The following is a 23590-nucleotide window of genomic DNA, read 5'->3' as shown; positions in this document are numbered from 1 at the left end:
TTTTTTAAAAAGCTAATAAAGGTATTAAAAGGGAAGATATGGGAAGATATTAGCAAAATGAAAACAACTAGAAAACCTAAACAAGTAGAAATATTAGGCATGAAAAATATAATAGTTGAAATAAAGAGACATAAAAGATGGGATAGCTATGACACAAGAAATAGCTGAAGAATGAATTAGTAACTTAGGAGAGAAGATTGAGAAAATTTACCAGACAGAAGGAGGAGCAGTCACACAACCTGGAGATGCCAAGAGTCAGAATTCAAAACTCACATCTGTCTGACTCCAAAATCAAATGTTAACCTTTACTCCCATATATTCCTGTCATTCTACGAGATAATAAGCAGAAGCAGAAGACACACTTTGATTAACGCTACTGATGTGGCCTAATAGAGTGACAGCAGAAATGACAAACAGAAGTGTCCTCAGGCTTCAAAGCTTCTCTTTCCATAGTTCTTTCTTCTCGGTCCTGGCCACCGTTATCCCCTCCACTTTCGCCTCCTAACAAAGAGTGCATCTTCCACACAACAGCTAGAGTGATCTTTCTAAAAGTGTGAAGATAGAACTTGCCTACTGAAAGCCCTCTGATGGCTCATCCATTCTCCGGAAATAAAATCCTGGCTCTCCTTTCCAGCCTCATCTCCTCCCACCCTTCCCTACACAGACCAATGTCTTTCTGCTCCTCAAACACGCCAAGCGGTTCCTAGCTCAGAGCCTCAGGATCTGCTATTCCTCCGGCTTAGAGGGCAGTCTCTTCATGGCTGCCTGCTTCCCATTCTTTAAGTATCAACTTCAATATCCCCTCCTCAGGCAAACCTTCCACTCAGTCACTTTCTATCATAATACCCCATTTCACCTTCTCCATAACATTTGTCATTACCTAAAATCATCATATTTACTTGTTTGTGTTTATTTTCTGCCCTTCATCACTAGAATGAAAGTTCCCTGCAGGCAGGCACTTTATCTAACTTGTTCTCCATGGTTTCCCCAACACTGAGAAGAGTGCCTGACACATAGCAGGTGGTCAATAAATATTTGTTGACTGACTGATTGCTGTAGCTGGACTGTTTCCTTAAGTCTCAGTTGTTAGAAAATTGGAGGAAAAAATGGTTCCACAAAGCTCCAAGTTGTTAGAGCCTGAAAGTTTTCAGTTTCCTTTCTCGAGCGGTATAAAATAGCTTCAGCCTGGGTGAGATTCATCTTTCCTATCACCTGCACATCTGAGGAACAGAGATGGCTTAGCTAAGTGTTTCAGTAGTAAGATTCCATCCACCACTCATTTGGCTCAAAAATGTTCTTCTGGAAAACTACCAAATGGAGCCTCATATATATAAAATCCATTTTTCTAAAACCCCAGCGTGCTGACGGTGCTACCCTGGATGGGATGTATGAGTCACAGGCAGAAGGGAAGAGGATGTCAGGCCCTGCTGATGGTGACACATAGCCTAGCAGTGGATTGCAGATTTACTCATTGTTTTCCTTGAGCTGGTGCTTCTTTCTGGTCTCCAGACAATCTGCAGCCTGGATTTGCCGGTGAAAGAGATCTTCATTCGTTCTGTACAGACCCTTGTAAATCATGCTGAATTCCTCTCAAAGTTTAGAATTTCTTCTCTCTTAGGTGTTCTCATTGTGGCAGACACAGTTGGTTAACTTCTTAATAGCCATCCCTGCTTCTGCCTGACTCGGTACATCCTCCTGTCCCCCATGTCCTTCAGGGTGGGGTGGGGTGCAAGCTAACCATGGTGGTCCCATTCTTCTGGGCTGAGATGCAGTTGGTTTAGGTAGGAGCACGCGAAGCAATACTGGCCAATGAGATGCAAAGGGAAACCTACTGTGGGGCTTCTGGGTAAGGTTGCTTTGCCTTTAAGAAGACATACCCAAGGAGAACCTTCTCTTTTTTTTTGCTGGATGTAGTCATGTCTGTGTGTGATGCCTGGAACTGCTGAAGCTACCTGTGATCATGAGGGGAAAGAGGATGGCTGGGAAGAAGGATAGAAAACACCTGGGTGTTTGATGATGTTGTTAAGCCTCCAAATTAACCAAATTCTAGATTTTTAATGTGAACTAATGAACGACCTTACATTTAAGCCGTTTTGGTTGGGGTTTTCATGGGTAGCTGAAAGCACTGTATCTGTATCTAGTAACTTACCAATAAAAATGTCAGTTGAAATAGAAATGGATCAGTAAATATTTACTAAATGTCTACTCTAGTCCATGTACAATGTATAAAGGTCCTGTCCCTCCGGGAACTTAGTCTGATTCAGTGTTTCTTGTGAAGAAACTTGCATTAGTATCATGGGGGTGGAGAAGGGAGGGAAGTCGCTAAAATGCAGATTCCGTAGCACCACTATAGACTTACTAAATCATAATTTTGGGGGTGAGGGGAAGAACAAGAATATGTATTTTAAATAAGCACTTAGATGAATCTAATATATTCTTAGGACTGAACATCACTGATTTATTTAAGACTGGTCATATGAGTCATGACCAGTCTTGAAGGCATAAAGGTAAAGAACATATAATGAGGTGCTGAGGTGTGAAATGTGGACTCTGAGATTTCAAATCATGCAGACATTCAGAGGCAGCTTGGCAAGTTGGAAGGCAAGGTAGACCAATGGTAGAATACAGGTTCCACCACTTACCAACCAAATATTTCTGTTCATTCATTTTAGACAGAGGTAATGGGGCCACTTTGCCATATGGCTGTTAAGTTCTGAGATCACATGTAGAAGCAGGTGGTAGGGAGCAGTGAGACCTGCACTGCCGTCCAGGCTCACACGGGGCCTATGTGCACTCAGTCTTCGGGTGTGTTGTTGGCTGGTATCAGGATTGTATCCAGAAAGGGCATTGTATCCAGAAATGTCTGAGGAAACAGACCTAAGCCAGTAGATGGGCCAGTGGAACAGGGCTGCCACCTCTGCTCAGATGCCAGCCTGTGGTCCTGCCTTCAGAGTTGGCCTCAATGTTGTTGCTCTTTGGCGCATGGAAGGAAGCCTTGCAGGGCAGCACGTAGCGCTATGTGAATGTATTTGCCTGCAACCATGGGACATTAAATGGCACATAAATGATGGACTGTAGTTACTTATTTTCTTTTAGCTCTTAACATTTATTTTTAAAAGTTATATTTAAGTGGAGAATGTTCCTTTTTGAAATGTCTTTTCATGTCTGAGATTTACTATTGGAGTATTATTATTGTTGTTTATTAATGATGCTTAATGAAGCACCAAATCATGCTCTGTTTAGTTCTATTTGCATGATTCCTACAGGATGAAGATAGAGCTTATATATATGTTTCCTATTTTTTGCTGTAAGGAAAGGGAATATTATTTTCCAACGGACTTTTCTAAACCAGTGACTGGAATAACATTCAACACACGAACATTCTCAGTCTTCTAAGAGAGATTCCTAGTAATACTGTTGTTCAAAACATCAGATCATCCACAAGTTTAAAAACTGAGGCTTTTCATGAGTAGCGAGATGTGGCTACCATGAATTTTAAAAATTCACTGCTTTATTAGTATATCATAGCAGTGGGACTTATATATCTAAATTTAACTGTGAAAGAAAGATATAACGAATATTCCAGACTCGTGCAGATGGAGTTACTAACCACAGGAGGAAGTATTCCTAGGGGGCCTTTTCAGAGGGATATTTGGATTTTATATAAATCATTGATTATGTAGCTGACAACTGAATCTGAACAGATTTCCCACAAACTCTGAGTTCTATTTCTCTGCAACTCAATGTGACTTACACCAGCTGTGCTGTTGCTGGCAGATGCATTGGTACATAGTAACTCTCACTTCTCTGCCCGTTCTGTTCTTGCGACTAGAGCACTAAATTTACTTAGATCTTAATAACCATTTCAGCAACCTGTAATATTCAAGAGACAAAAATTTGAAAATTTAAGCCCCTTTCTAGAACACAAAAGGGCATAACTGAAGAGAGTTTTCATTTTGGCAGATGGTTTTGGTGGCTCTAGAAGCCTCCATTGCTGAGTTTTACACAGGACTGAATGCTGTAGGTGGGGGAGGGAGGCATCTCCTGTTTTAAATAACACATAACAGGAAGAAGCAGCCCAGCGGGACTGGGTCAGCATGGGGTCTTCGTGGAGGAGCTAGGAAAGGGAAGGACTCCAAATAATGACCTGGCCGAGAAGAGACTGGCTGTGGATCTTTTCCAGAGGCAAGTTATGTAATATGTGAGGCAAACTCCCCGTGTTCAGTAACATTTTCAATAAAATTACAGAATTAGTAATGTACCTATTGTGATTGGCTTTCTGGTAGAGGCATTCGGGTTGGCAGGTGTTCCTGAGTCCCTGTGTGAATGGGGGCTCGGTGGACACCCGGGTGACACAGGGGCAAGATGTAAATGGCAGCAGCAAGTTGTTTTGAGGGTGTTTGGAGTTCTTACAGCGTTTTCTAGGGCTCTTGAGATGCTTACCTATATTACCTTGCTAATGTTGGGCTCTGAGAGTTATTTATGTGAGTCTCCAGGGGAAAGAACACTCTACTTGGAGTTGGAAGACTGGGGGCTCGAGCTCTGCCTCTGCCACTTAGTACCCTTAACGCGTATTAAGCTGTCCAGAAGCGAACTCCTTATTTGTCCTGTGGAGATGACTCCTGCCCTACTTATTTGGCTGAAGTTTTTCAATTTACATAATGTATCTGAAGTGCTTTGTAATGTCTACAAGGGTCATATACGTGCGTTCTTGTTCTAATCATTAGTAATGATTAGATGGTGCCATGGGCTGAATCGTGTCCCCACAAAAAGATATGTTGAAGTCCTAACCCCCACCCCCACCCCACACCACAGAATGTGACCTTAGAGGTCATTGCGGATGTGATTAGTCATACCTACTGAGGTCTTACGGGGTTGGTGGGCCCCTAATCCAGTATGACTGATATCCTTGTAAGAAGATGGCTGTGTGATGGCAGAGACACAAGGAGGAGACCACGTGAAGGTGGAGGCAGAGACTGGAGCGAGGCAGTTACAAATCAAGGAACATCAGGGCTGCTGGCTGTCACCAGAAGCTAAGAGAGACCAATGGGACATGTTCTCCCCAGAGCCCTCAGAAGGAATCAACCTGCAGACACCTTGATTTCAGACTTCTAACCTCCAGGATTGTGAGATAATACTGTTTGAAGCCACCCAGTTTGAGGTACTGTATTGTGGCAGCCCTAGGAAACTAATACAAATGGTAAATTATTTGAGGGGAGCTTCTAGCCCAAGAGAAATGTAAGGAATCTATTATTATTACTGTTTTCTCTCTCCATAATGCTTAGTCAACATAGCACTTTCATAAACATGATTTCATTTCATCCCCACAACTTGTCCTTGGCATAAGTAAAATTTTTCTCAATTTAGGTGGAAACTAAAGCTTAAAGATGATCAGTAATCCAGCTGGGAAACATTTCAACCTGCCCCCTTGACTCTTTTTCCCTACACCACAGCACATTTGTTTAGACCAGTTAGTAGTTCTGCCTGTTATATTTGAATTTTTCTCAGAGAGATAAGATATATTGATTCCCCTGCATATATTTATAAAAATATAAATATATATTCAAGGTATTTATAGGTATAAAGTTATATACATGTAACTGGCATATATATTTACACATGTATATTTCTCTGCATATATAAATATGTATTCAGGATGCATATGTTTATATATAATGTTATATATAACTTGTATATATAAATATATTCCTCTGCATTTATATATATATTTATATATATATATAAAACTTGCTTCCAACATCATGTAATTTGTCACCCCAGTTACCTTTGCTTGGCTCACATCTCTCCGTGGAGCCCTAAGGGTCCTCTTTGTGGCCCAGAGGTTGGAGAGGCTCCCTCTCTGCTCTAGTGAACTGAGACTAGCCTCGACCTCACCTCAGCACAGTTCTCACACTTGAGCAGAAACTCTCAGGTGTGGCAAGAATTCCGTCCCTCCTGGGGTGGGAGGAACTAAGCTTCATGTGGGCAGCTCCTGCCTGGACTGATATGGGAGTGCTGTGGGTAATGCCCAGTTCCTGCAGTTGTGTCTACCCCCAGCACAGTGAGATGATGATGCCAGAGAGAGAGTAAAAGACTGCATTGTGGCTGATGGTAGTGCCTCCCAGGCTGCCTACATCCCACACAGGGACACCCATGGAGGAAGATCACATGTGGCTGCCTTCACATCTTCCATGCTGCGAGGGATGGGCTGGAGGTGACGATGTCCCAGGCTCTATGTGTGTGTGTGTTGAGAAGATAGCTGGCAGGGGGTGTGGATAGCGAGTGGTTAAGAAAATAGGCTTTGGAAATTTCTGTGTTAGATTTCTGTGTTAGAATCTTGGTCTGTCATTGCACTGTGTGACCTTGGGCAAGTATTTGACTTCTCTGTGAACCCCAGTGACTTCATCTTTAAAATAGTGACACTCTCCACCTCTTAGGGTTATTGTGAGGATTAAATGAGATGATTAACACGGAGTAAGAGCTGGAAACGTTAACGCTGAATGCGGTCAGTGGGGCTAGAGAACTGTGCAGGGTGGGAGGGGGTCTGTCAGGTAATAAGTAACTTGCTAACATCCCAGAGTGCCCCATGTATCTTTTTTTTATAAGTTATGCAGACTATTTTGAGCTTTCTCACCTGGAAGCTAGTTGCCCTTGAAGATGTATATGATACTGCAAAATAAAACCCAAGAGATCTCCAACCTAACACGACCTATCCCATAAAGAGCTCAACCAACAGTGTTTTGTCTTCCTTTCCTGTGTACTCTAATGTGAAATATCTGTCTTCATGTAGCAACAAAAGCAATGCATCAAAGTATAATAAAATGGCTGCCATGGTACTAAGAAAAAAACCTTGAAAATGAATAATTCCCAGACCCTGAATGCCCTATTCTACTTACAAGTAGAGATCATTACTAATTTATTATTTTGCCCGTTTGACTCACTGATAGTTTTATACATCCAAATTTTGCATACTATTCTTTGGCTGTCAACCAGACCCGCATCTTCCCAAAATGTACTCCTGAGAGAACTCCTGAGATGTATGTTGGCTGTAGCCCAGCCTGGACAACTCTTCAGTACAAAACAATTTCATTTTCTTGGCCCAGATAGCATTACAGTTCGGGTTTGTACTTCCCTCCCTTTTATTCCAGCTCTCTTTGCCCCTGTGTTGTTTCTGCCTCACCACAGGAGTGTTCCTGCCTTAGAAACTTAGCTTTCCCCTGTATGTCCCCATGGCCCACTTTCTCATCTCCTGGTTTTTGCTCAAATGCTAACTTCTCAATGAACTCTACCCTGGCCAGACCACCTAACAATGTGTATCTCTTCCTCTTACTAGAACAAAAGCTCCATGAGGACAGGGTCTTTGTTTTGTTCACTGAAAACCCTCCAAGTGCCTAGCATAGTGCCTGGCATGTAGTAGATTGTCAATTAATAGTTGTTAAGTGAATAAATGGTTATAACCAGTTTTTGAAGACCAGAGAGTCTAAGGGAAGGAAGAGACCTTAGAAATTATTTGATTTGGTGGTGAGAAACTTATTTTTTTCAGGAGAGTCAACTGAAGGAGAATTAAAAAGTAATTTATGGGCAGTATTTGTTTTCTACACCATATGAAATCCTGTGGGGGAATAACATATGTTCTTAAATCTTAACCACTTACTTTATTACATAAAAGAGTGTTTATGAGTTTAAACTGTGGGCAGAGTTGAGAAATAGAAAGTAGTGGTGGCTCTGATCTGCAGCCTGGAAATGAATTCTGGGTCTTACCTTGAACAGAGACAGCCCTTGGGACTCAGGCACCTAAAACCCCACCCCATTTTATAAAGGAGGCAGAGATTGCCTGGAGAAGCAAAGACATTTTAGTTTTCTCAAGGTCACATGGCTGATTACAGGCAGATTCAAGAGTGGACCTAGGTGCCTAGCCTCCATGCCATGCTCCTTCTACCAGCAGAAGAAAAAGAAGAAAAAGAAAAAGCCTCTGGCGCTTTTCTGCTTAATTAAGCTTAAGTGAGCATTGACTACGCCGTCATGAACTCAGCAGATATCTGTTCATTGTGAATCTATAAACACATGTGGAAATCAGAATTATTTACTGCCTTTAATATAATGTCACCATAATTGTCCTAGAAATGATTGCAAGCATTCTGCCTGCCCCTGCTGCATGGATTATTAATATGACCCAACATTTAGCAAGTGTGGGTGATGCTCCAGCTGCCTGAGGCTGAGAAGGGCCCTGTACATGCTCAGTCTGCCTTTCTTTTTGATGTGCTCATCTCTAGCCAAACCTTGTTCATAGACTAGGCATCATCTCTTTTGTTGCTGAATTTTTACTCTTTTCAGTTGTTTTTATTATTTGTTTTTAGTATTGCCTATAAATATGCCCACATAGATTTATAAGGCAGAACCTCTGAGAGTATGTAACATATATTCAGGCTGTTTAATGAATCGATAATGACTTTTACTTGTGTGAGTACTCTGCTTGCATATCAATACATTTGTTGCCATTCAATACATACTATGACTGCGAGGAAGAAGTTATTTTTAAAATTATTGTTTTTTATGTTTATTTTGTTGGATTCGATATGTCAATTCAAAATATCTGCACTGATGATTGAAATGCCTAAATGCCATTTTGCTTTTCCAGTTAATCAGCTACCCAGGAGTCTGCTGCTCTAAGCAGAGCCCTAAAGATTCAATTGCTCCACCATTATTCTCCATTAAATCTGTCAACTACAGTTCCTTAGGAATTGATATTCAATGCATCATGATAGGCTACTGTAGGGGTATCAGAAAGCATTAAGGCCAGAGAGTCCCTGCCTTTAGGGAGTTTGCAGCCTGCTCTGGGAGATTAGAGGAGTGAGACCAAAGGAAAACCAGCCATCTTAGGCAGTACATAGAAAGTTCTTAGATATATGACTTGGACAAAAAGAGAAGGGATGTGGGAGGGATCACGGTGGAAATGAATGTTGGGGTCATCATGCTTTTGCTCTGAATTATAGACTATTTCTTTCCCTTTGTCTTAATTTTAGTTTCTCTGGAATCCAAGAAATGGCAAAAATTTCCTTGGATTTCGTTTTAAGTTTGTTGCCATCTTCCAGGAATTTTCTCTCATTTCCTATGATGTAAGTCACCATCCTGAGCTAAAGAAATCCACTTGGGTTCATACTGGAATTTGACAGATCAGAAGAACCATTTCTATTTTGTTTGTCATGTGGAGAGTCAGGTGGGAATAGGTCTTTGTGTTCTCCTTGGATGGCAAGGTTAGCCAATACATCTTTATAATAATTATTTTTGTGCATACCACATTCATTGTACTTAACTAAGAAAAAATGCCATCCATCCAAATGTCTCATTTCTAAACATTAAAAAAACCTTTCGGGCTTCCCTGGTGGCACAGTGGTTGAGAGTCCACCTGTCGATGCAGGGGACACGGGTTCGTGCCCCGGTCCGGGAAGATCCCACATGCCGCAGAGCGGCTGGGCCCGTGAGCCATGGCCGCTGAGCCTGCGCGTCCGGAGCCTGTGCTCCGCAACGGGAGAGGCCACAGCAGTGAGAGGCCCACGTACCGCAAAAACAAAAACAAAAACAAAAATACCCCTTTCCCCTTGTTTGGTTCCATTCTCTAAATTACAGCCTCATTGTCACATAGGCAAATACAAATCATGGGTAGCATGAAAAGAGGGACTGAAATACTGTGGTTGAACTTTTTGGAATGCCTTAAATTCAGCTGGCTAAGGAACAGGGAAATTCTTAATCGTGAACATACTGTAATATTAGTGATTTTTAAAACTTTGTCATCTTCATTGTTAAAAGTAATTTTAAAAATGAAAATCCATTTTCTTTTCATGTTGAATCATTTTCTTTCTTTGGTCAATTTTTTTCACTGTGGTCATGATGTATATTTTAGAATCAGAATTATTTTAAAGATACAGTGAGTGGGTCTTAGAGAGTTTCTAGTTCATCTGGCAAATGAGCCTCTTCATCTGGCAAATGAGAGAACAAGCCCAGAGACATATGGGACTGCGTGAAGTCATGCAGAAAATTACTGGAAAGCCTGAGACTAAATCCCAAGTGCCCTGAGAACATTAATGCGCACATCAGACCTAATCCCCCTCTGACATACTCAAATAGAAACTCAAACTAATATGCCTTGCCCTGTATCCTTCCTTTACAAATTGGAATTCTAGGATCTTTTGGACAATGTGCATGTTATCAATTGTATGCTATATTTCCAAGTCCCCGGAGCTCTCCCCCTTTTGTAGACCTTCCCTGAATGAGCTCCAGGTGTGACACTGTAAATAGCAGAAACAAAAACGTTCTGATGATTAGTTTAATATATTTCAAAATTTCCTGAGTTTTTATCATGAAATGTTAACATATTTATTTGGTTTATTTTGAAAGTCACAGTTAACTATATCCAATCTTGTCGTATGTCATTCATTGCCTATGTTGTGTTATTCATAAATCTATAGGAACCTATGGAGGTTACTTAAAGAGGAAACAGTAAAATTGGCTTGTTCTGTTAATCAGAGAGGAATAAGAGAGAGGTTCGTCTTCTTGAGATGTTTTAATGCAGTCCTTCTGAAAGCAGAGAACTAGTTTAGATGAACTCAAAGATCTCATTCAGGCACTTTAATTTCTAACGTAATCATCAAGTATAGTAAATCGTTAAAACTGTTGTAATTCACAGACTTACTTGTCAACATATTCAACTAGATCTGTAGAATTCTTGGTTGACATTTTGGCTGGAGATAATCTTACCTAAAACAAAGGTCATGGGTTTAAAATGTATCATTAGCTACTTTACAGGGAAATCTTATCCATCTTATAATGTTTTAACTGAAAACAAAATATGTGCTATAGATCATAGATCACCAGCCCAGTTAATCTTGCACATACCCCCATTTGTACTGCTCAAGGCTAAAATCAAAATCAAGTTCTGGGAAGATTCTAGAGTGTTGCATTTCATAGATTTGGTATCATAGTTAAGAAAAATTTTCAGGAAAAGTCAAAGCCATAGATTATTCTTGGATAATTTTTTAATGAAATAGCAAATGATTATTGGCGGAGTTACTAAAGATGTCCTCATAGAGTGAATTATTCCTGACATGGTGAATTCTGAGGGGAATCAGCTAATTTTTGAAAACAAAGCCAAAACCTAGAAAAGTAGTCTATTCAAATAATTTTGTTTTCTAAGAAATCTGGATGTCAGATTCTTATAGTCAATGAGAAATAAAAGTACAGAGCACTGTTACATACATAACTTCTAGTGTTAAACATAGTTGGCCGTACGAACACAACTAATTCAATAAAATGGTACTAGAAAGTTCTACTTGCATGAAAATTCATAATTTTGTAGCATTTCTAGGAGGAAAGAGGTTACCAAATGTACTCACTATTTTGCTTATGCTGAAAATGTTTTAACCTCTAATGTTCTCTTATTTAAGTTTAAAAAACAAGACACATTTACCTTCATTCTAATAGCCTCTCACTGAATTGGATTCAATAGGGAGAGTATGAGTTGTATTCCACCTCAGTTAAAAACGTAAGCAAAATATGTTTCTAGGATATTTTTTCTTGGTTTACATTATTATATACTAGAATGATGAGCAGAATATGTTAAGACCCACTACAGAAATCATTCCTTTTGCAAATGCCTTAGGAACAACCATATTTTGCTTCTTAGTTTAGGGCCAAAGAAGCTTAATTGGAACCCCTCTCCTCCAATAAAAGTTAAAGAAAAAAAGTAAGGTAAGTTTCTTATCAAAGAAGCTAATATAGGACACCTGACAATAATCAGGCTCTCCTGACCAGCCCACTCCGTGGTGGGAATCAGAAAAAGCTTGAGGTTGCTCAGATGGAGCCAGTGAGTTGCTGTGACTGTGCTTTAGATCCTCTCTCCCCAGTGCTGAGTGGGGTTTGCAATGGGTCTGATGCTCCGAAGCCAGGTCTTCCCTTAGAGAGTGGATTTACTAATACACTGGGCAGCCAGGTGTCCACGTTATGGAAACCATCCTAACTCCCTAGAGAATGGGATTGGTCCTCTGCCCTGGTTTCTGTTTTCACTCTGGATTCCAGCTGGAACAGTACTGTGCCCTGGGCTCCTCACCTGCTTAACGGCAGCTCTTTCCTTCTCATCTCTCCACTGCTACAGTCTGGCCTGTGGGAGATTGTGGGCTGGTCCCTGGCCTTGTATGTTTGGAACCTAGTAGTCCTTTGTGAGTACTTGTGGAATGAAAGGGTGTGATGAATACTGTGTCCAAGGGCACTACGTTACTGGCTTATTGTCTTCCTTTCTCCTTCCGAGGTGAAGCAATTGGATATGCCTGTTTTATTTATTTATTTATCTGTTTTATTTGTATTTCGTTCATTTTTAAGTCTTATTTGGAAGACTATAAATAGCATCCTCTTAAAAGCACACCTACAACTCACATACGTGTAAAGTTAACAAATGCGAAACCTGACAATGCAAGGAAATTTGGAAAAATATAGAAAAAGTAAAAGGTACAGAAAAAAATTCTCTTTTAATTCTAAAGCAAAAGCTGTTAACATTGTGGCATATTTATTTACTCTTTGTGCAATTTTTTGATGTATCTAAGACTAAATTTTCATATTTTTGCTGACTCAATATGTCAGCTCTTCCATCCCTATTCCTACGGACTAAGTAAGCATAATTATATAAAATTTGTTTCACAAACAACTTTATGATTATTATGGAACATTTTACATGTATTAGTTTTCATCTGTTTCATAATAATGCTTTATGGCTTAACGGACTATAAAATACTTTCACATATGACGTGATTTCATTCTTGAAACAGCCCTTTAAGGTGGGAATCATTACCTTTAACTTATGGATAACAATAGTTACCTTAAGTAACTGAAATCTTTATTACAGAAAGAACTTAAGATAATTATTTTTATAGGTGAGGAATCTGAGGATCAGAGACGGAACTTACTTAAGATCATATAGATTATGATAATAATCAGACTATGTTCTTCCTACCTGCTAAGTCCTTTATCTTAGTGGCTCATTCAAACTCCACATCTTTATCTGATAGGCCAAATTAGCCTATTTCACTGCAGAGGAAACAAGAGAGTTTAAGTAATTGTCCAAGTCACACAGCCAATATGTGGTACAGCCAATAGATACCAAAAATCAGTCCTTGACATTGTGCTAGCTTTCCAGTCCTCTTCCCATCACAAGAGGCTGCATCTGCTGGTCAGGTGTTTGAGAATTACAATGCAAAGTCTAAAAACCCTGCTTATTTGAATGTTCTTTTTCATTAATGGGGAAGATATGACAAGTCCATACCAATAAAAATTCTAGTTAGCTATTCTCTGTTTTATGTTAGAGATAATGTCTCCATTTGGAGTTTATCATCTTTCCTTTTAAATCTTCACAAAAATAATTGTCAAATTTTTGTTAACTTTTATCTCCACATATTAAAAGTCAGTGCAATGAACGTATCGACACATTTTTCTTTGCAGCTTGTGCTGGCATCAGTCACTTTAGCAAAGCAGGACAAACAGGAGATGTGGGAGAATGAAAAGAAAAGCAACTCTTCCAGGACTCCTTAGATCTCTCTAAGCAACATTAAGCTTTAAAGAAGCTGAGCAAAATATTCTATTTTGAATATGAATATCTAAAAGTACTTGCTTTCTTTTCTTGGTCACTGGCTGAGCCAACAAGGGGGCCATCAGGTTCATCTGGCTCTTCCGCGGCAGTGGCAGTCGTGGCAGTCGGGGAGGAACTTTTGTATACATCCGTATCTAGGCAACCAGAACGCTGAGTCAGATTAGGAACTATGGCAAGTGAATTTTTGCAGTGGTGGCAATTTTCTACTTTTTTAAATTGAGGGCAGTTTCTATATATACAGTGAAATTTAAAGGGAGGCTTCCAATTTCTTTTAAACTTCTTCCCTTCTCCCCACCCCAGTTCTCTCCCAGGTCCCCATCACACCTACAGAAAGAGCTTATCACCTCAGGTACTGACATGAGACAGTCAGGAAACTGTTAAGATGCACTCATTTAGATCAAGCTGTTCTAAAATAATAGGAAATGATTCCTCACCCTATTGTGCCGAAGCCATCTGAGGATCTTCTTTGGGATTTGCTACCTTGTTTGTATGTAAGAAGAAATACAAGTAAGATAGCAAAGTACGGGAAATTTAGAGTCCTTGAGTAATCCATGAGATAAACACCTGAACTCCTGATGCCTGATTTCCTGACTTTATTTTTATTTATTTATTTATTTATGTTGCGGTACGCGGGCCTCTCACTGTTGTGGCCTCTCCCGTTGTGGAGCACAGGCTCCGGACGCGCAGGCTCAGCGGCCATGGCTCACGGGCCCAGCCGCTCCGCGGTATGTGGGATCTTCCCGGACCGGGGCACGAACCCGGGTCCCCCTGCATCGGCAGGTGGACTCTCAACACTGCACCACCAGGGAAGCCCCTGATTTTATTTTTTGTTGATTGGATATTTTTTTGAAAGGGCACAGATATTTTTAATTTTCTCTCTCAGAAAGCCAAAGTACTAAGGGATCTTGATCGCATCCAGACTAATCTTCATGTTTCTGGGGCACCTTCCTGGGGTGGCCCAGCAACATTGTGGCTGCAGGAAGGATCTGTGATGTCAGCGGGGCTGGTTTTCACTCTTTAAGTCGTTGAGTCCCTGGATTTAGGAGCTTCAAGCGTTTTCCTTAATGCTCAATGTTGTAAAACTCACTGGGTCCTTCAACACCTCTTTGTCTCAATGGATGGGAAGTGGTTATTTTTAAACTGATATTTCACACCCTTCCCCTGATCTCACCTTCACCGTTTGGTAAGAGACCACTTTCCATCAAATTAGACAAAGAAAATGAGATGCTGCCGTACTCTGGAATCTTCCTCCAAGTATACTAGTTAAGGCAGCTAACTTTTCTAGGCCACCAGGGAAAGCATCACAAAGAATGCAGCCATGACAGGTGGGTGGGTGAACTTGGGCTCTGTAGACAAAATTTTGTTCAGTGATTTGGCTTGTTTAAAAAAGATGTGGATTGTTTTAACTCTGAAATATTTTCGTGAGGTTTAATATTAGAATTTGCGTTCTTTGCTAATACCACTTGACCCTCACATACAGAAATGATGTCATTGGCTGAGTTACTTTTCAAATGATGGTGCTGAGTTTGCCTTGCTCCGAGGACATGCAGGAGATACAGGATGCTGCATGACAAATTTTGATCCCACAGATAAAAGAACGCATGATTTTTGGCTTCGAAGGTGTGTCTTCAAGTGTTAAGCTAAGTCCTTAAAACTTAGAGATATACTATTTAATGGTCTGCAAGCAGTCTAAAACGCTCATGACACCACTCTAATTGTCATTTTATAGAGTGCCAAGTGAGACGGACACACCAGTGACTGAGTGCAGGTGGATATGGGTGCTAAGGGAGTTGGTTAGAACCCTGACTTCTCAGCCTACTGGCTATTTACTTTGGGCAAAATTACCTCCCTTCTTCAAGCCTCAGTTTTCTCATCTGTTAGGGGGAGCTAATAATATCGATCTCATAAGGTGGTTGAGAGGATTCAATGTGACGATACACTTAAAGTACTCAGCTGAGTGCCAGGCTAGGTATCCACTAAAAGGTAGCTATTATCAGTGATTATATCACAAGGTGGCAATTATCCAAGAAATGGATAGAGTCTGTGAGAAAGGAAAACTGGATTTGACCTTTTGCTAAACAACTTCTTATGATTCTTTCTTTCCTTAACTTGAGCTTCTAATCCATAGGATTTGGCTAGAAAAATGGGCCCCAGTGAAATGAGAGTCTAACTTGTTTGTTCTCTAAATGGCTGCTTGGCTTTTTACAAAAATTTTTTAATGTATTTATTTATTTTATCTTTAGCTGCGTTGGGTCCTCGTTGCTGCGCGTGGGCTTTCTCTAGTTGCGGCGAGCGGGGGCTATGCTTCGTTGCGGTGCGCGGGCTTCTCATTGCGGTGGCTTCTCTTGTCGTGGAGCACGGGCTCTAGGCACACGGGCTTCAGTAGTTGCAGCACATGGGCTCAGTAGTTGTGGCACATGGACTTAGTTGCTTCTCAGCATGTGGGATCTTCCCGGGCCAGGGCTCAAACCCATGTTCCCTGCATTGGCAGGTGGATCCTTAACCACTGCGCCACCAGGGACAGTGCTGCTTGGCTTTTAATAGGACAATGCACGTAAAATATACGTACCATTGAATTCCCACCTGCCGAATGTGTGTGAAAATCCTTCCTGGAAGTCAGTGGTCTTCAAAGAGCCCTCCTAATCCAGGACTACCAAGAGTATAGCCTAAAGCAAAGAAGCCAATAATGTTCAATTTCCACCTTAAAAACTTAAAATGACATTATATTCTGATATTACTTTAAATATAGGCATAAAGGAGTAATCTTGAGATGGTGGTCACTGAAGTGGGTTTGTTAGTGCTGAGGGTCAGCGGAGACGGTATTGCTGTGTGCTGTTGTACACTACACAACCCTAGGAGGCACCATGCACACAATAACAGTGCAGATTTTCATGTTTGTTAGGCCTAACAAAATTTTCAATTTGTTGCCTGAAAAATTTTCAAGTGTAGGTCAAGAAAATATTCTAATAAGGTAAGTATACTCGGCCAGTTTTCTCACAAGTGGAAGTAAAGGAAGGGTTTTGAGAAAGGGGTGCCTATTTCTAACTCACACAAGAGTGTCAATGGGTCAGTGGCAGCCCTGACTCTGGGTGTCTGCTGAATGCTGTGTCCTCAGCTAAACTAGCCTCACCAGCGCTGGGCCACAGTAGCCAGTACTCATTGGTAATGTCCTCCTCGACTTCCTTTTCTTTTCATGTCACCTCTCACCTGTTGTCCTAAGTGCCCTCAGGCCATCTTTCCTGGAAAGACCTCATTTGGACCTGAGGACCCCTTAGGGCCCTTCACCTTTCCTTGGGCTATTCTAATTTTACCCAGTCTAGTCTTCTAGTAATCTCTGAAGTGTTTAGCACTTGACATTTTAGAAGATATTCTTCATGTTCCATCTCATGGTTCTTATGAGGAAGCCAGTGCAGGTGTGAATATCCTGATTTCACAGGCAAAAATACAAGGAGGTTCAGATAGGTTAAGTGACTTACATTAAGTGAATGATGAAACTGATTGACCAGACCCCAAGTCTTCTGATCACTCCTTGGGCACCATCCATCCTGGGATGCATTATACTAAATTATGCTAAGGTGTGAGTGTTTACTTCTAGTCTAAAGGGGAGCTCAATGCTAAGTGGATCCTTAATGCTCCCTGGCAATTATATGTCATTTCCTTAGTCCATCACTCTCCCATTCTCCTAGATTACTCTCATACTTTTTCCTCTGAACTCAAACTGCCATAAGCTCCTGTCTCATCCTCACTGTCAGCTGATGACCTTTTTTTTCTATTTCACCATGAATATAGAAGTAAATAGGAGGGAATTTTGGTAAGCCCACCCAATGTGTTTATAGACCTGTGTGCATTTGGGTCCATAAATTCTGACTCCACTCGTTCAATGGATGAACAATCTGTGCCCTCATTCATGTCCATCCCCCAATTATCCTGAGTCCCACTTTCTCTCACCTATTCAAGGACCCTTCTTCCCTCTACTAGATAATTCCCATTGGCATTAAACATACTTTTTTTTTTGGTTTTCCACCCACCTAAAAACACATAGCCTTCATTTGATTCTATATACTCTTCTAGCTACCATTCACTTTTTCCCTTTTCTGCACAGGAAAAGATCCGGAAACGTTGTTTTGCTCTTTCCAATTTCTTTCTTTGCTGTGGTCTGAATTGTGTCCTCCCTGCCCCCCGCCAATTTCATATGTTGAAGCCCTAACCCCCAAGTGTGACTGTATTTGGAGATAGTTTCTTTAGGATGTAACTAAGGTTAAATGAAGTCATGGGTTGGGGTCCTAATCTGATAGGATTGGTGGCCTTATAAGAAGAGAAAGTGATAATCTTTTTCTTTCCCTTTCTCTCTCTCTCTCTCTCTCTCTCTCTCTGCACACACACACAGTGATGAAAGTGTGAGGACACAGTGAGAATGCAGCTTTCTGCAAGCCAGCAAGAGGTTTCTCACCAGGAACCAAATCTCTTAGCGCCTTGATCTTGGACTTCCTAGCCTCCAGAACTGTGAGAAAGAAACTTCTGCTGCTTAAGCCACACAGCCTATGGTATTCTGTTACAGCAGCATGAACAAAGACACTACTCTTGAATCACTAAAATCAGGCTTTCTGTCCCTTGCACCTTCCATTAAAATTGCTCTTGTCAAGGTCCCTGGTGACCTCTCTGTGGCTAAATCCAGGGCTCAATTCTCAGTCCTCATCTGGCCCCATCAGCAGCATTCGACAGAGTTGAGAGCTATCTTCTACTTGAAGCTCATTCTTTACTTGGCTCTCAGGGCTATGAGTCTCCCATGGCTCTGCTCTTCCTTTTCAGGGGTTTCTCATTCATCTCTCTGACTCTGAGCCAGGTGATCAACCATCTCAGTTTGCTTAGAGCTTTCCTAAAGGTCCCGTGTCCTGGAAACCCTCAGCCCTGGGCAAAGCAGAACAGTCGGTCACTCTACCTCTGAGGGATGAAGTGTCCCAGAGCTCAGTCCTTGTACCTCTAGACTCACTACCTTCATGATCTCACCCAGTCTCATGGCTATCAGCTGATGATTCCCCCAAATCCCTGTTTCCCCAAACGTGACCCCTCCACATCCAAGCTTCCCTATTGCAGTAAATGGCAGTAGGCTTTTTCCAGTTGTTCAGACCCCCAAACTTGGAATTCTCCTTCACTCCTCTCTTTCTCTCTTACCCTACCTGTTCATCCCACCTTCAAAATATATCCAGAATGGGTCACTTCTCCCCCACCTCCTCTGTTGCCACATTGGTCTAAACTATCACTGTTTCTTCTTGTATTATTGCAGTGGCTTCCTAAAACCAATATCCTTTCTGCCAAACTTCCCCCACCTCCCCAACCAGTTATTCTCAACAAAATAGCCAGTGACGATGTCGAATTTAAGACTCACCATGGAACTTATCTGCTCAAAATCCTTCAATAGGTTTCCATCTTATAAAGGACAAAACCTTTCTAATAGCTACAAAAGCTATCTGAGGTCTATGTGATGGGGTCCTTCCATAGTCATCTGACCTCATCTCCTATATCTCTTTCCCTTGCTTACTCTCCTCTAGCCACAAAGACCACCTTGGTACCCCTTGAACAAGCTCTTGCCTCAGGGCCTTTGATCTTGCTGTTGCTTCTGCTTAAATGCACTTTCCCTGGAGAGACCCTCTGCTCACTCCCTTGCTTTTTTTCTGGTCTTAATTCAAATATTACTTTCTCGAAGAGGCCTTCCCTATCTAAAACTTATAATTTCCTCTTATGTACACACACTCCCTTTTACTCTTTCCTGCTGTACTCCCCGCTTAGCATTTATCTATCTAATATGCATTTACTTTTCTTACTAATTGTTTCCCCTGCTAGAATCTAAGTTCCATGGGGCAGAAATTTTTATCTCCTTTGTTCATTGCTCTGCCCTGGTGTCTAGACTAGTGTCTGGCACATGATAAGTGCACAGTAAGTATATGTTAAATAAATGAATAAAAGAACTCCGTAAAGATGTGTAGACAGAATTCTACAGGGGAGCTCAGAAATACGGGTGACAGTGGATGAATGTGATGTGAGTTGGGAGTAGATGGCATTATACCTGGGCTTTGCAAAATGCAGACTGGCAGTCCCTAAAGTCTGAGTGGCAACCGCAGGAGTTTGACCTTCTCTTGCCCCCCTAACAGGCCTAGAGACACCTCCAGGAGCTCTTACTGCCTAGGACTCTCCTGACACTTGGAGAGAGGAAAGGCCTCTCTCTCTATCACTGAACATTCCTTGTCCTATTCTCTACCTGTGTTTCAGCCAGTTATCTATCAGAAAGGATCTAATAAATTCAGCATGGCCTTCACACCCAACAAGGAATGATTCCTTAGTCCAGGCATTTTAAACATTAGTGTGTATAAAACTTGCCTGGAGAGCCTCTTAAACTGTAGACTCCTGGGACCCACCTGCACAAGTTTCAAACAGTAGGTTTTGATCCAGAGATCCAAGGACCACACACTGAACAACTCAAAGAACGGAATTTCTAGAGGTGACGTCCCTGCAAACCTACAGGGAACATACTTTTCATTGGGGGGGCCTCCTTCGTGTTCATAAAATTGCTACTATATTCCTGTAAGCAATCAGCTGTCTGTCTACCCTCCTGTCCGTCTGCCTATGCATCCATCAGCATCTTAGATTCTGTGTCTATGTGGATTTTCCTACACTGTAGTGGTACTGGAGGAGTTTTCCCTTTCAAAACAACTTCCTCGGGTCGTATTTACCGTCTGCACCTCCCCCCAAGGCTGAACCACATCCTACCGGGGAAGTCTGTCCTCAGGTGCCAATGGGCAACTTGCTGTCATCCCTACCTTGTGTTTATACCTTGCTACTCTTCCCATCTGTCAGCGAGGCTCTCTTTTTCCATTCCTGGTTCCCTGTTACCACTTCTGTCTCCCCCACCTCGGAACAGACAGCTTCTCCCCAGATACCTAATCATAGCCAAGCTGCTACAGTGAAATCCCACCTCCCTCTGCTATGTTTCCTGCCTCCGGACTCCTACCGCCCTTTACCGGGCTTCGGCTAATATCAGCCAAATTAATTGACTCACCACATTATGAAGCGCAACACATTAAAATATAGTAACTTTGGACTTCCCTGGTGGCGTAGTGGTTAAGAATCCACCTGCCAACACAGGGGACACAGGTTCGAGCCTTGGTCCGGGAAGATCCCACACACCTCAGGCAACAAAGCCCGGGCACCACAACTACTGAGCCTGCTCTCTAGAGCCCACCAGCCAAAACTACTGATCCCACGTGCCTAGAGCCTGTGCTCCACAACAAGAGGAGCCATAGCAATGAAAAGCCGGTGCACTGCAACTAAGAGTAGCCCCTGCTCTCTGCAGCTAGAGAAAGCCCGCACCGAGCAACGAAGACCCAATGCAGCCAAAAATAAAATAAATAAACAAAATAAATAAATAAATAAATAATAGTTAAAATATAGTAACTTTGATCATTTACAATGAAATAAAATGCCAAGGGAAAAAATACACCCTGGGGACATGAATTTATCTTTGTATACAGTCTGCCACACGTACTCACATGTGCAGAGTCCAGGACAAACAAAACACAGCAACTGAAAAACAGAACTGCCATGGCTGATAATGACAAAGGTAGAGAAACTAATAATTCAAAGACAATAACAATTCAAGTGGCTGGTTATGTTGCCATCCGATACAGAAACCATGAGCTTTTGTGGAGGCAATAAAAGCTTGTGCTCATTGTTAAATTAGTTTACAGAATCGCTATGTGATTGGGAACGGGAATATTTATTCTAGCTGCTCTAGTCCCATGGTTTATTTCCCTCATTTCTCTGCAAAAATCTCTTCTGCTACAAGGAAGTTTCTTGCTCTGCAAGGTGAGTGAGGCTTGTGCCTTCAGCAGCCTGCTCGGAAAGACCTCAGTTCCACATCCCTGAGGGTGTCAGCTCGCCAGGCACAGGTGCTGGTGGGCAGCCATCCCACTTGCTGATCTGATGATCTTCAAGAGCCTGTTTTTGCTGTGTAATAAGACCAGTGTCCCCAGCCATCCAGCCTCACACAAGCACCAGCACTTCAAGGTGAACGGAAATATCTTTTTGAAAAGCATGTAAGTAGATTCTAATCCCCAAATCAATGAATGTATTTTTGGTCCTCGACATCCACATGTTAAGCCAAATGGCTCTAGGACAGAATTTAATATTGTATCTGTTTGTCTCATCAGTAGAAAGGGTAATGAAATCCATAAGAGGGAAGTTTTTCCTTGCTCTGGGAATACCTTTATGTCCCACCATTAAAATATATGAGATTCTGTTCTGTACAAAACTTACCTCTGGGGCTCATTCCTTCAGTATGTACTACAGACTCACATCCTCTTATGGTCAGGATGCCTAACCTTGCAAGAGTTTGGGCATCTTCCCTTTGCCCTTATTCTAGCTTGGCTAGCTTTTAAAATGAAAGTGAAAATAATTTTGTCCAGCACATTCTTTTCCCTAGAAAATTTGTAATCGGCTTTTCATGGTTATAGAAATAACTAGACCAAACTATAACCTAAGAGGATGGGAAAACATTTACTGAGTGCCTATTATGTGCAGGGCACAGTGTAGGTGTATTTATTTATAGTTCAGTTAATTCTCACAACAACTAAATGAGTATAGTATCCCATTTTACAGGTACAAGTTGAGGAACTTTCTCAAAGTCATATAGCAGTGTGGCTGACTAAAGTCTATGCTCTTTCCACATTGCCAAGCTGCTTATCTTTGACGTCTCTATATATCTTCATCCTTTTCTGCCCCCTTCTTCTTTATGGCATCTCTTCTGCCTCTTTCTGTTGAATTCATTCAATCATCAATCACTCATTTATTCTCTCAGTCAGTTACATAAGCATTCAAACGTTTATTCGGTAATTTCTAAGTTCTTTCCTAGACATACAGCAGTGAGTGAAACAGAAAAAAGTTTTCTCTGATGTTATTCTAAAAGGCAATGTACAATAAGTACACAGTCATTTAAGATGAATAATGGTGAGTGTAATTATAGAGGAAAGCAGAGGTGCTGGGCAGCCCAGCAGAATTCTTGTATACTCATCCCCTCTGAAATTATTATTGAAATAATCATTACACACTTTGATATGTCTTTAGCCTTTCTTCTATGAACATATGCATGTATGTGTCATATATATACATGTGTGTGTGCATATGTGTACGAAACATCATGTTATACATATAATTTTATATCATGACTTTTCCATTTAGTCTTAATGATATGCTATATTTTGACATTTTACCTGTTTTTTTTGAAAATAGGATTTCAATAATTGGCTAATCAGAATTCTACTTCACTGCTTTTTTATTTTTGGATCTTTAGATTGTGGCCAACTTGTTTTGGTAATAGTAATAATACTGTGATAATATTTTACAAAAAATCATTTCATATACCTCTGATTGTTCTCTAAGGAAATGATGGATCAAAGGATAGGAATATTTATGAGAATCTTGATACACATTGCCAAACTGTCCCCCCCAAAATTATATTTTTGCAAGGCAAATTGAAAATATGTAACAAGAGACATAAATTTTCTATACCCAAATGTAGAATTTGTACATCTTAAAATATATTCCAGGGAACTATCCCAAAATACAGGAAAAGACATACAAACATATTCACCATACTGTTAAAATAACTAAAAATTGGCGTTTGTCTTAATTGTCCAAGATGAGGGAAATACTAAGAGTAATATTCTGTAGGACTTAATTATGACAACCATTAAAAAATAGTTTTATTAATGATTACTTATGATATGTTAAATGTATATATTACAATGTTAAGTGGAAAGCTGAGATACAAAATGTTAGACACAGTTTGATTTCAACTACGTTAAGAGAAATTCCGAAAGGAATTTTATCAAAGCTTTAATGGGTTTGGGGAGGTAAGATTATGGATAATTTGTTTTCCTTCTTTCTAGTTTACTATATTTTTAT

General features: G+C 40.9%; 1 protein-coding gene across 1 annotated transcript in view; it reads right to left on the bottom strand.

The window, feature by feature from the left end:
* Nucleotides 1–23590, bottom strand: part of FAM81B (family with sequence similarity 81 member B) — a 58463-nt gene that overhangs the window by 29167 nt on the left and 5706 nt on the right. The window contains exons 2-3 of the mRNA XM_024746944.1: nt 13655–13767; nt 10691–10755 (exon numbers count right to left, since the gene is read on the bottom strand). Coding sequence (XP_024602712.1) covers nt 10691–10755; nt 13655–13767 — 178 coding nt within the window. The remainder of the gene's footprint in view (nt 1–10690; nt 10756–13654; nt 13768–23590) is intronic.

Source organism: Neophocaena asiaeorientalis, unplaced genomic scaffold (assembly GCF_003031525.2).
Source record: "Neophocaena asiaeorientalis asiaeorientalis breed wild unplaced genomic scaffold, Neophocaena_asiaeorientalis_V1.1 scaffold550, whole genome shotgun sequence".
In the NCBI taxonomy this organism is placed as follows: Eukaryota; Metazoa; Chordata; class Mammalia; order Artiodactyla; family Phocoenidae; genus Neophocaena; species Neophocaena asiaeorientalis.
Note: the sequence above shows the minus strand (reverse complement) of the source record. Positions and strands in the feature narration are given on the sequence as shown.